The 13,146-nt window shown below is 40.6% G+C and overlaps 1 protein-coding gene across 3 annotated transcripts in view; it reads left to right on the forward strand.

The window, feature by feature from the left end:
• The first annotated feature begins 4,965 nt into the window (after positions 1-4,965).
• aasdh (aminoadipate-semialdehyde dehydrogenase) overlaps positions 4,966-13,146 on the forward strand; it is a 47,275-nt gene continuing 39,094 nt past the window's right edge. The window contains exons 1-4 of one of the 3 annotated variants that reach the window (XM_043690450.1): positions 4,966-5,665; positions 8,033-8,153; positions 11,812-11,943; positions 11,974-12,143. In XM_043690450.1, coding sequence (XP_043546385.1) covers positions 5,358-5,665; positions 8,033-8,153; positions 11,812-11,943; positions 11,974-12,143 — 731 coding nt within the window. In that variant the 5' untranslated portion in view covers positions 4,966-5,357. Of the gene's footprint in view, positions 5,666-8,032; positions 8,154-11,811; positions 12,144-13,146 lie in introns of all 3 variants that reach the window. The other 2 variants (XM_043690440.1, XM_043690458.1) reach the window with 2 other exon arrangements.

Below are 13,146 nucleotides of genomic sequence, written 5' to 3' on the forward strand. Positions count from 1 at the left end.
AAACGTCGATTCTCCTGCTCCTCAGATGCTGCCTGGCCTGCTGCGCTTTTCCAGCACCACACTTTTCAACTCTGGTCTCCAGCATGTGCAGTCCTCATTTTCTCCACGGGTAAATTGGTGTAGAGAAATGAAGTTGTGGGTGTTGATTCATGGAATATTGTACCAGTCCTGGAAAAGGACTGATACAATATTCCAATGCTGGAGATCAGAATGAAGAATGTGATGCTGGAAAAGCACAGCAGGTCAGGCAGCATCCGAGGAGTAGGAGACTTGATATTTCAGGCATAAGCCCTTCCACACCAAGCCCCCTCCCCCAACATTCCTGATGAAGGACTTATGCCTGAAATGTCGATTCTCCTGCTCCTCAGGTGCTGCCTGACCTGCTGTGCTATTCCAACGCTATACTTTTTTCACTTTGGAGGTGAAGCCTTGTTGCCAGCATTTCCTCTAATCATGACTGTGCAGGCCCTTGTGCAGACTTCCAGAAACAGAAGTCAACATTGTGATAGCCGTGCTGACACTGATCGCTGTGTGCATAACAGTGGAGCAGCTGCTTGTGCGTACAGTTTCAAGTGAATTTTGGTTGGTAGTGTACAAGCTGCCCAATAATCACACAGTAGGATGAAGTATACAAGAAGAAATAATGAGCTTGCCATAAAGGTTTCAAAAGAATCATGGGGAATTTTAATCCAACTGTAGATTGGAAAATTCAGATGGGCCAAAATACTCTAGATGAGGAGTTTGTGGAATGCTTTCAGGATACTTTCTTCGAACAGCATGTTGTAGAGCCAACCACAGAGTAAGCAATACTTGACCTGGTATTGTGCAATGAAATAAAATTAATGATTTCATAAGAGAAAACATGTCCATAGTTATCAGTGATCATAATATGATTGAATTTTACATTTGAGGGAGAGGAGGATGAGTCCAAAAATAGTAGTTTAAACTTCAATGATGGCAATTATGAGGGCATGACAACAGAGCTAGGTCAAGTGAACTTGGCAAATTAGGTTATATGTGAATAGAAATTCAGTGGTGGACAAGTAATGGAATTTTTCCGAATACAGCAGATAGATATGTTTCAACAGGAAAGACAACACTGCAAGTAGTAGATCCACAATTAATGTTTAAAAAGGAAAAAAAAAAGCACAAACGTGGATGACGGGTTAGAAAATTGATTAGAATAATTTAAAAATCAAAAGAATGACTAAAAGATTAACAAGAAAGGAAAAAACATAAAAAAGTAGTGAGAAATATTAAGTGTGTATGTAGATATTTAAAGGAGAGGGCAGTTAACCAAGTGAACATTAGTCCTATAAAAAGTGAGTCCATTAAATTGATTTTGAAAAATGAGCGTATGGCAGAATGAATTGAAAAAGTATTGTGCATTGATTGTCACTTTAAAAGATATGGGTAACACCCCAAAAGTCATTGTAAATCAGGAATAGAGAAACCCAAGAGAATTAAAATCATCTGAAAGTAGTTTCCAGCAAATTGCTAGAGCTGTTGGCTGATAAGTCCTTGGGTTTAATTTTTTTTTCTTTTTTTTTCTTTTTTTCCCATGGTGTGTGTGTGCAGGTGGGAGACACAGTGAGAGACACAAAGTGCACGAATCTTTATTCAATTTCCACCACCAGGAAGATAGGAAAACACCCGGGTGGCCAGTGACAAACACTGCCCTTCACATCAAAGGGCAGTGCTGTGTGATCAAAACAGTGAAGGGGAGGGTAGGAGTCCTTGGGTTTAATGGACTTAATTCTATGGTCTTGAGTGGCTACAGAGATAATTGATGCATTTGTTTTTACTTTTCCAAAATTCTCAAGATTCGAGGAACATTCCATTAGATGAAAGTAGCAAATACAATTCATTTATTCAAAAAGGGTGACAGACAGCCAGACACTACAAGTTGGTTAGCTTAACATCTGTCACGGGGAAAAGGTTAGAAGCTATTATTTAAGCATTACAGCAGGTCACTAGCAAACTCAGCATGGTTTTTTAAAAGGAAAATCATACTTAAACAATTTACTGGGGTTCTTTGAGTAAGTCATATGCTGAGGATAAAGCATTCTTGAAATTGTCTATTTCAACAGAAAAGGTTTTTAAAAATCATCTAAATGATGAGATAGTGCAGAGCCCTGAAATGCAAAGGAATCTGAGTGTGTTATTGTCTGGATTACAGAATGTTAGTGCATAGGTACAACAAGTAGTTAGGAAAGCAAATAGTTTTTTTATTGGAAAGGAAACGGAATATTAGATTGATTTTATTGTCACATGTACTTTAGTACATGAGTACAGTGAAAATTTTACAAAGTCAACATCTTCTGGTTCCACCTATACAAGAGATAGGATTAAAAACAGAAGCAGAAATAAAAGAAACAGCTAAAAGGAAACATCCAGATCACACACCCCACCCCACCCCCCTCTTACCTCTGCCAGAAAAACAAAGCCCCAAAATCCATTCCTCAGTCTGTGAACATTCAGCTGCCCTGGGTTCCCATATGCTTCAGCATCCGGACAAGTATTACCTCCACCATCAGGTACCCAGTATCCATGTCCCGCAGCCATGCCACCACTGCTGGAATAATGTCGCCATTCTTCGGCTCAATCTTGCCTCCAATGACTTTTCCATTATGAATCTGTTGATCCTGCCTCAAACCCAACACTGGGCCCTCCCTCCCCTTCCTGGACCTCTCCATCTCCATCAATGACGACCGACTTGACACTGACATTTTCTACAAACCCACCGACTCCCTCAGCTACCTGGATTACACCTCTTCCCACCCTACCTCCTGGAAAAGTGCTATCCCATATTGACAATTCCTCAGCCGTATCTGCTCCCAGGAGGACCAGTTCTACCATAGAACACACCAGATGGCCTCCTTCTTTAAAGACTGCAAATTCCCTTCCCACGTGGTTAAAGTTGCCCTCCAATGCATCTCATCCACATCCCGCACTTCCGCCCTCAAACCCCACCCCTCCAACTGTAACAAGGACAGAACACCCCCTGGTGCTCACCTTCCACCCTACCAACCTTTGCATAAACTGCATCATCCACCGACATTGCGGCCACCTCCAAACGGACCCCACCACCAGGGATATATTTCCCTCCTCATCCCTTTCCGTTTTCGCAAAGACCGTTTGCTCCGTGACTACCTGGTCAGGTCCACACCCCCCAACAACCCACCCTCCCGTCCTGGCACCTTGCCCTGCCACTGCAGGATTTGCAAAACCTGCGCCCACACCACCCCCCTCACCTTCAACCAAGGCACCAAAGGAGCCTTCCACATCCATCAAAGTTTCATCTGCACATCCAATGTCATTTATCGTATCCGTTGCTCATGATGAGGTCTCCTCTACATTGGGGAGACTGGACGCCTTCTCGCAGAGCACTTTAGGGAACATCTCTGGGACATCCGCACCAATCAACCCCACTGCCCCGTGGCCCAACATTTCAACTCCCCCTCCCACTCTGCCGAGGACATGCAGGTCCTGGGCCTCCTCCACTACCACTCCATCACCACCCGCGCCTGGAGAAAGAACGCCTCATCTTCCGCCTCCGAACACTTCAAACCCAGGGCATCAATGTGGATTTCACCAGTTTCCTCATTTCCCCTATCCCCATCTCACCCCAGTTCCAATTTTCCAGCTCAGCACCATCCTCATATCCTGTCCTACCTGCCAATCCTCCTTCCCACCTATCCGCTCCAACCCCCTCTCTGACTTATCATCTTCATCCCCCACCCCCATCCACCCATTGTACTCTGGGCTCGCTTCTCCCCAGCTCCACCCCCTCCCATTTATCCCTCTACCCTGAGGGCTCCCTGCCTTCGTTCCTGAAGGGCTTTTGCCTGAAATGTCTATTTTCCTGCTCTTCTGATGCTGCCTGACCTGCTGTGCATTTTCAGCACCACTCTAATCTAAAACAACGAAAAGTGGCCAAGCAGAGGCTGATAGCTAAGTTCAGTACCTATGGGGATGGCCTCAACCGAGACCTTGGATTCATGTCACACTACAGGTGATCCCATTGCACTATACGCTCACACAGACAGACGCACACACATCAGACAGACATAGACACACAGACACTCCTACACACACTCTTCCTAGAGACCCATACACTCATATAAACCCTTTTTCATATGCTCACATGTACACTCCCACACTCTCACATGCACCCTCACAGATTATTACCTTTACACTCACACACACACACTCTCTTACAGACACTCATAACCCCTCCCAACACACCCCCACCTCCCCACCACACACATACTCCACATGCACACATACACATAAATTTGTGGGGTGAATTTGTACTTGCAGAATTACATTTTACTTTGCTCAAAAACTGCATGAATCCATGTAAAATTCTGTAAATCCATTTTTTCTGATTAGAATAAGTCTGACTATTGTGGCACAGTCTCACACAGGGCAGCTCACAACCTCAATACATTATCTGGGCCAACATGACACCAATTGTTAAAGTTCACTTGAGAATGTAACTTTTAAATGGTCTGCGATTTACATATGAAAGAACTGAAACCAACATGCTCATTCTAATAGATGAGAGACTTAACAAACAGGACTTTTTCAATATATAATTTCAGTTACATCACACTGTAAACTTCTGCTATAAATTTTGTGTCTTATGATCTTACACTTCACACCCATCAGATGAAGGAAAAGCTCTCCGAAATCCAGTGCTTCCAAATAAACTTGTTGGACTATAACTTGGTGTTGTGTGATTTCAACTTTGTACACCCCAGTCCAACACCAGCATCTCCAAATTATAGTCCCCACCTTCATCTACCCATCTATCGCACTCTCAACTACCTTTTCCCCAGCCCCCTCCCACTTATCTCTCACCACCTCCGGCCCACAAGCCTCATTCCTGATGAAGGCCTTACGTCTGAAACTTAGATCCTCCTGCTTCTTGGATGCTGCCTGACCTGCTGTGTTTTTTCAGCGCCACACTCCCGACTTTGATTAGTGCTCACTGTCTCCTATAACCTGGTGTTGTGTGATTTTTAAAAAAATTTGTACACCCGCACCTCCAAAACTTGTTTATTATCATAATTGCTGTTATATGTGGCTGAAGTCCTCGTTACTGTTCTCACTTCGCTGTAATTTTATCTAACCTAACTGCAAACAGTTTTGCTGTTGCCATACAGTTCATGATCACGTTTTCAGGAACAGAAACCTTCCGGTCACGTGGCGCGCAACCGCCGAACGTGAACTCACGTCATGACGCTACCCCTTGTCAGTTGAAGGCGGCCGTTCGTAATGGCGGTGGATATTAACGGATGCTGAGTTTATGACGCCGTGCTGTTGTCTGTGACCCAGAGCCATGTTCAGTGATGTCTGAAGCGGCGGAAGGCGAGGCCAGGTCCGGACGGGAGATGGAGGTCCCGGTGCCGGTGGAGGAGGCGAGCCCGGGCCGCCTGCACGAGCTGGTGTTGTGCGCAGCCGCGGTGCAGGGCGCGCGGCCGGCGGTTTGTAGTGAGCGCGAGGTGCACGGAGGCTCCTTGTCTTACAGCTACAGCCAGGTCCTCGCCCTGGGGAATAGGCTGCAACAAGTACTCCACTCACACTGTGATTTTACCCACGGTTACATGATTGGTTTATACTGCCAGCCGACAGTAAACCTGCCCAGCTGCATTTTAGGGTAAATCGTACTCAACTCTCCTTTGGTGTTGCCGTTCCCTTTCCTCCAGTTTGTTGGGCCACTATCAAGTTTTATGATGAGTTGGTGTCTATTTGAAAGTTTTTTTTTGAAATGTCAATATTTAAAGACTAGGAGAAAGTGAGGACTGCAGATGCTGGAGATCAGAGTCCAAGAGTGCATTGCTGGAAAAGCACAGCAGGTCAGGCAGCATAAGACATAGGAGTGGAAGCAAGACCATCGAGTCCACTCCGCTATTTAAATTATGGCTGATGGGCGTTTTGAGTCATCAAGAACTTATTAAATTCTGCCTTGAAGACCCCCAATAGCCTGGCCTCCACTGCGCTCTGTGGCAATGAATTCCACAGCCCCAGCATCCAAGGAGCAGGAGAATCAACGTTTTGGGCAACAGTCCTGAAGACTGTTAGTTCTGATAAAAAAGAATGGATTTTTTTTAAGCAGCAGGAGACCAGTATCAGAGGAGAAAAGATATTTAGATGTCCATGTATGCGCACTATTAAATTGAATAAAATTAAAAGTTTATTTTGGCTTTAATTCTTACAACTTGTAATGCAAAAGTGAAGCAAGTGATGCTTTAGTTGCAACATAGCTGAGTCAGGACACCATTGTAAAGAATATGTTGAATTTAGAGTGTCCAACGCAGGTTTCCCAACATTAAATGATACAATGTTACCTCAGATTACAACAGGATCTGGACCAGATGGGCCAATGGGCTGGGAAGTGGCAGATGGAGTTTAATTCAGATAAATGCAAGGTGCTGCATTTTGGGAAAGCAAATTTTAGCAGGACTTATACACTTAATGGTAAGGTCCTAGGGAGTGTTGCAGAACAAAGAGACCTTGGAGTGCAGGTTCATAGCTCCTTGAAAGTGGAATCGCAGGTAGATAGGATAGTGAAGAAAGCTTTTGGTATGCTTTCTTTTATTGGTCAGAGTATTGAGTACAGGAGTTGGGAGGTCATGTTTTGGCTGTACAGGACATTGGTTAGACCGCTGTTGGAATATTGCATGCAATTCTGGTCTCCTTCCTATGGGAAAGATGTTGTGAAACTTGAAAGGGTTCAGAAAAGATTACAAGGATGTTGCCAGCGTTGAAGTATTTGAGCTATAGGGAGAGGCTGAACAGGCTGGGGCTGTTTTCCCTGGAGCGTCAGAGGCTGAGAGGTGACCTTATAGAGGTTTATAAAATTATGGATTTTAGGATAGTACAAATAGACAATCTCTTTTCCCTGGCATCAGGGAGTCCAGAACTAGAGGGCATAGTTTTAGGGTGAGAGGGGAAAGATATAAAAGAGACCTAAGGGGCAACTTTTTCACACAGAGGGTGGTACATGTATGGAATGAGCTGCCAGAGGAAGTGTTGGGATATCTGGTCAGCATGGACAGGTTGGACCAAAGGGTCTGTTTCCATGCTGTACATATCTATGACTCTATGACTTTAAATGTTAAATTAAGAGGATGAGGGTTGTGCGCCTTTTAATTCAAAAGCTTGCAGGTAATTCAATTTATGTTTAAACAATTTGGTATGATTAGAGAAAAGCTTTGTTGAGGGAATTTCTAATCGAAGTAACTGGTTCTAATAAATTATTTCTGCACTTTACCCAAGCCTTGGACATCTTTCCTGCAATATGGAGCCAATACTTGAACACATTAGGGGATCTGAGGCCTAAGCAATGATTTATGTTTGTTTAAGTGGAATGTTCTTGCTCTTTACTATGGCTGTCTGTGTAAAGCCAATGATTTTGCCAGTAAAGCCAATATGCTTTTTCCATGGCCCTGTCAACTTGGACAATCAGCTTCAAAAATTATATTGTGAACAGTTTTTGTTTATATTTGTTCTCCTCATTTTCTTCTCAAATTGCACCACCACAGGTTTTTGCACTTAAGTTGGCCTGCTGTGTGTTTGTCCATTTCCGCAATCTGGATATGCCCTACTGATGTCTGCTACTTTATTCCTTTACTCTAAAACACGTCCACGTTTTGTACTACCTGCCAATTTTAAAATCATGCCTTTTTATACCAAAATCTAGATAGCCCTTGTCCCAATTTCTGGAGTCATCACTATATACTAACTCCTAATTATTTAACAAACATTTATCATTAACCTTTGTTCAGTGCCTCTTGGCTAATTTTGTTCCCAAGCTGTCACAGTCCTTTTAATCTAATTTCAATGCCTTAAGTATGAGTTTCAATTACTTAAAATGCGGAGGAAAAGCCACATTTGAACAGTGTGTAACAAACACTGGAAGAGTCAGTGATTTCTGTTTTCAGACTTCTGTTTATTATATAGAAAGAGGACAGTTATTTTTTCAGCAATAATGTTTAGTGTTACTGTTTTTGTACACTTTCAGAATTCTTCAAATTGGGGCAGCCTTTTGCCCAATTGATCCAGAAAATGCACCTCACTTATCAGCAAATTTTATTCAAAGGTGTAAACTGATGTATATCCTTATTCAGAAAGATATGATACAGGTGAGTAACAGCTATAAAGGTCTGAAGAAATAATGTTTAAAAACGAATACATTGACATATTTTACATTTCCTATATTTTAACTTTATAAGTAGTCTATTTTTTCTGTTTTTAAATAAATTGATGGATTTATTTAATTATTAATGCAATATTGTTTGTATAGTTATTTAAGTGCATGAAATCCTATCAAAACAGCTCCATTTAAAGCATATAAATAATTGTTTCCTCATGGACTTCCCCTTCCCTTACACTGTGCAATATCAAATAGTTACCGTCACTAAGTGACCATTCTCCTATTAGCAGATATCGCTGCACCTTTTTTTGAAAGTGTCAGCCTTGAAATTCTGTAGGAGAAGCTGAAGAGAAAATTTTACTTTCCAAAAAAAAATTGGAGAGATTTTGATTTCAATTCTAAACATTAGCTTTATTTCTTTGTCTACAAATGCTGACACACCTGCTGAGTATTTTTAGCAGTCTGTTTTTATGCCATTCCCTCCAGTTATTTATGTTACCAATAGGTCATCTATTTAAACTGTTCACTTAAAGATTAGAAGCAACATTAAAATAAATATCTGTACAGACACATGTTTCATTAGATATGCTTGTTGGAGTTCAGACTGTCACAATGATTGGTTGAGGTGTTGCATCTTTTAAGCAGAAATGGGATAAATCTTTCAAGCAGAATAAAGTTCAGTTCTATTTGGGGAAAGCAAATGGGATTATTACAGTATGATCCAGGAAAGATCCCACAAAAATGAACCACGTGGCAATCTATGTATTCTATGCTATCTCTGTAGTTAAATGAATTTATTTTGCTGAAGCTGGCACTATTTAGTTTAGGCCGTGATCACCTTTACTAATTCATGTGATTTTATTTTCCATTGCTGATCAGACCAGTGTTCTTTTGCTGATCCCTATTTCTCTTCAGAAGATGATGAACCATGTTCTTGAATACTGCTGGCTTGTCAGGCCATTGCGGAGGGCAGTTATAAATCATTCATATTTATGTGCTTGAAGTGATATATATGCCAATGCTAGCAGATTCCCTTCCTTAAAAGGGTATTAGTGTGCCATATATATTTTTCTTACAATAAAGTTGTTTCATAATTGTTTCAAAGTTACTATATTCATTATTAGCTTCATTTAATTATTTGATTTTATTTTTCTAAACTCTCATTCTTTTATTCATTAATGGGATGAGGCTGTCACTGGCTAGGTCAGCATTTATTGCCCATTTCTAATTGCCTTTAACATGGTAATGGTGATTCCTGCCTTGAGCCATTGAAGTCCTTTATAGTGTAAGTACACACACAAGCCATGATTTTAATTAAATGATAATAAAGGAACGTCTATATAGTTCAATCAAGAAAGGGCATGGCTTGCCACAGAAATCTTAGCCTCCAACCTTTTCTTGCCAAAGTTTCACCTGTCTATAGTGTAATTGAAGTCTGTCACCATCAGAGTATTCTTAACTCTCTTTTACACTGTCCAATGCCTTCACACCTTCCTAAAGCGTGGGGTTCAGAATTAAACCATTGATTTATAAAGGTTCGCCATTATAGAGTAGTAAGGGTATGGAATGCTTAGCCTGCAACGGTAGTAGATTCGCCAACTTTAAGTACGTTTAAGTCGTCATTGGACAAGCATATGGACGTACATGGAATAGTGTAGGTTAGATGGGCTTCAGATTGGTATGACAGGTCGGCGCAACATCGAGGGCCGAAGGGCCTGTACTGCGCTGTATTGTTCTATGTTCTGTTTCTTTCCTTTTGTACTCTATGCTGTCATTCATAAAATCCAGTACACGTCTCAACCTGGTCTGTGATTTCAACAAATTGTGCAGCATAACTTCAGCCAACTCTGCTCTGTTAGAATGGAACCTTTTTTTATATTGAGTCTCCTTATTCTTCCTACCAAAATGTACCACTTTGCATCAAATTTCACCTATCATATGTCTGATCATGCTACCTAATATCACTGTCTGTCATCTTGAAGTCTATGACAGAAAATGGGAGCACAGTAGGCCATTCAACACTTTGGGCCCACTCTGCCAGCCTATCACGGTCCTCCTGCTATTTCACATACTTCTAAGATTTGTAATTTGCAGACTTTGAAATTATACTTTGTAGGCAAATTGTGTCACTAATTTAAATTGTAAGCAGTGATCGGAATGATAACCCCTAGGGAACCTGAATTTATTTTATTTGTTTATGGGTTGAGGGTGTCACTGGTTAGGCTAGCATTTGTTGCCTGTCCCTAATTGCTCTTGAAGTATATGAAGATTTGCTAGGCCATTTCAGAGGGTAGCTAAGTTTTAACGGCATTGCTTTGGGTTGTAGAAGTCGCGTGACATTCAGCCACACTTGACGGTAGTAGATTTCCTTTCTGAAAGGAGATTAGTGAACCAGATTGGTTTCATGGTTTCAGGCTAGTTTCTAAAATCTCTTTCCAGACTTGTAAAAACAAAACTGTATTCCAATTTCACTGCCATGATGAGATTTGAACCCATGTCCCCATGGCATTAGCCTTTCATTCTGGATTATACCAATATGCCCCTGCCTCTCCATAGTATGTGCTCTCTCCCATCTGAAAAGGACTTGTTTCCTGATTCTAACTCCACTGTTCCTTTTATTCCATGAACTTTGACTTGGCTGAGAAACCTATTTTGTGGAACTTGATCACATGTTCCCTTGACTATTGAACCTTAGGAAAGTCCTAAGATTGTGAAAAGCAGTATGAATGTAAGTCTATCTGTTTGTAGAAAGGAAAACCTTCAATAAATGTGAAAATATTATTCTAAATGAAAGTGGTAAACTCTACAATTTGAATATCTTGAAGTTGAATGGGATTGTTCTGCATTAAACACAGGATAAATTCACATTATGATATCCATAATCAATCAATCAATTGAAAAATCAGTTCCTGATAAGAGAATAACTATTAATATTGGTAGGTCAGAATGGATAGTGAGAAACTCTTCTTATTGAAGGATCAGGAGTAAGAGGATACCGATTTAAGCCAATTGGTTAAATAAACTGGCAAATGAAGAAAAACCTTTTTAGCACAGCAAGTTGTTTGTATCTTGAATGTGCTGCCTGAGTGTGTATTGGAGGAAACAAATCAAGTCAAGGCCTTTGAAAGAGTTAGATCATTATCTGAAAAAGAAAACATTTTCAGGGCTACAGGAAAAGGAGTGGAACTTAGTGAGTTGCTTTTACAGAAAACTAGCCTCGATAGGATGATTCAAACAGCCTGCTTCAGTGCTATAACCATTCTATAATTCTGTATGCTCACATTGCAAATTATGTTTTTAAAAGAATAATAGTATTCATATTTGGTTTGGCAGAAACTTTCTTTTAACCCATTGACCATACCAGAAACCCCAGTTCAATTTGTTTTCAACAGAAACATAATTTTCTCACTCAGCGTCAGAATGACTTTGATCATGAGCTTTGACTAAAATTCAAATTCTAAATGTGATTCCAACTGGAGAGTGATCTTGGTAATGTCACATCAGATTTTATTTATTAATATTTTACAGTACCTGCTTTTTTGCAACCATGCATGCCCTATGTTTGTGTAATCATTTTTGACTTTTAATTCTTAAAGAAACTAATTTTTCTAAGCTGATAAATAATGCATACTAATTTTATATTTCAGAAATTCAAGGAGACTCTGTCAAAGTGGCTGTATATTGAAGTTGAACATGATGTACCAACACTAAATGTGGTACTTGTGAAGATTCAGTGGCGGTTGAATAATGTGGATTCAGAACCCAAAAATAAAGAATATGTAATTTACAGAAAAATAGGAGATTTAAGACCAGACAGCTCAGAAGCTGCTGAAGAGGATAGGAAACAAGTGCACAAATGTACAGATATCCAGAGGCATGGATTTTTGGCATATATATTGCAAACATCAGGTACGACAGGAACTCCAAAAATTGTTCGAGTGCCACATCAGTGCATTGTTCCAAACATACAGCATCTCAGGTAAGTTTAGTTACAATTAATTATTGCTAAAGATTGCAGGCTTTGCTGTCAGCCCATACTGATACAAGAATCTGTTTAGTATGGGCTTCTGTTTTGACAACTGAAATGAGTTGTTGGCTTTCTGCCTTTTTAAGCAGTTATAGAAATTGTTAATTGCAACCTCTTTTGTCAAAAGTCTGTGATTATTTGGACAAGAGTAAGAAGTGTGAAGTATTTGAAGCCACTGTTAAATCTTACTAGAGTTTTTTTTATATAAGGTTGTACTCGCAATAATTTAATTTTTAAAGTACAGTTTATGCATCAATGTTTTAGTCTCTTCCTGGTGTTCCATATTTGTTGTCATTATATTGTCATATGAAGAATTTGTTTCGTATGTATACAATGCCTGGACAGTATGCAGGGCTGTGTGGGACTGGGTTTAATTGGAGAATATAAGGAGGTATGGAGCAGAATCACAGAATTGTTACAATACAGAAGGGGGGCAGTTGGCCCAACTTGCCCATATTCAAAATATATTTGAGGTGGGGGCAGTAGATGAATTTGTTCCTGGAACCTACCCCCACCAAAAAACAAAATCTGTGAAAAGGCAATCAGGAGGAAACCTGTCAAAGAATGCAAGCACTTTTAAGTTGAATGTATAGAATTATCATGAATTGTCCAACAAATCATGGGCTAGTATTCCTTTACCTACTACTGTACATTTTATGCGTATGTGGGAAACATGAGAATGACGAGAACGAGGGTAGGTCCAATCAAGGACAGTAGTGGGAGACTGTGTATTGAGTCGGAAGAGATAGGAGAGGTCTTGAATGAGTACTTTTCTTCAGTATTTACGAAGGAGAGGAACCGTATTGTTGAAGAGGAGAGTGTGAAACGGACTGGTAAGCTAGAGGAGATACATGTTAGGAAGGAAGATGTGTTGGACATTTTGAACAACTTGAGGATAGACAAGTCGCCTGGGCCTGATGGGATATATCCGAGGATTATGTGGGAAGCAAGAGAG

Source organism: Chiloscyllium plagiosum, chromosome 1 (assembly GCF_004010195.1).
Source record: "Chiloscyllium plagiosum isolate BGI_BamShark_2017 chromosome 1, ASM401019v2, whole genome shotgun sequence".
Classification (NCBI taxonomy): domain Eukaryota; kingdom Metazoa; phylum Chordata; class Chondrichthyes; order Orectolobiformes; family Hemiscylliidae; genus Chiloscyllium; species Chiloscyllium plagiosum.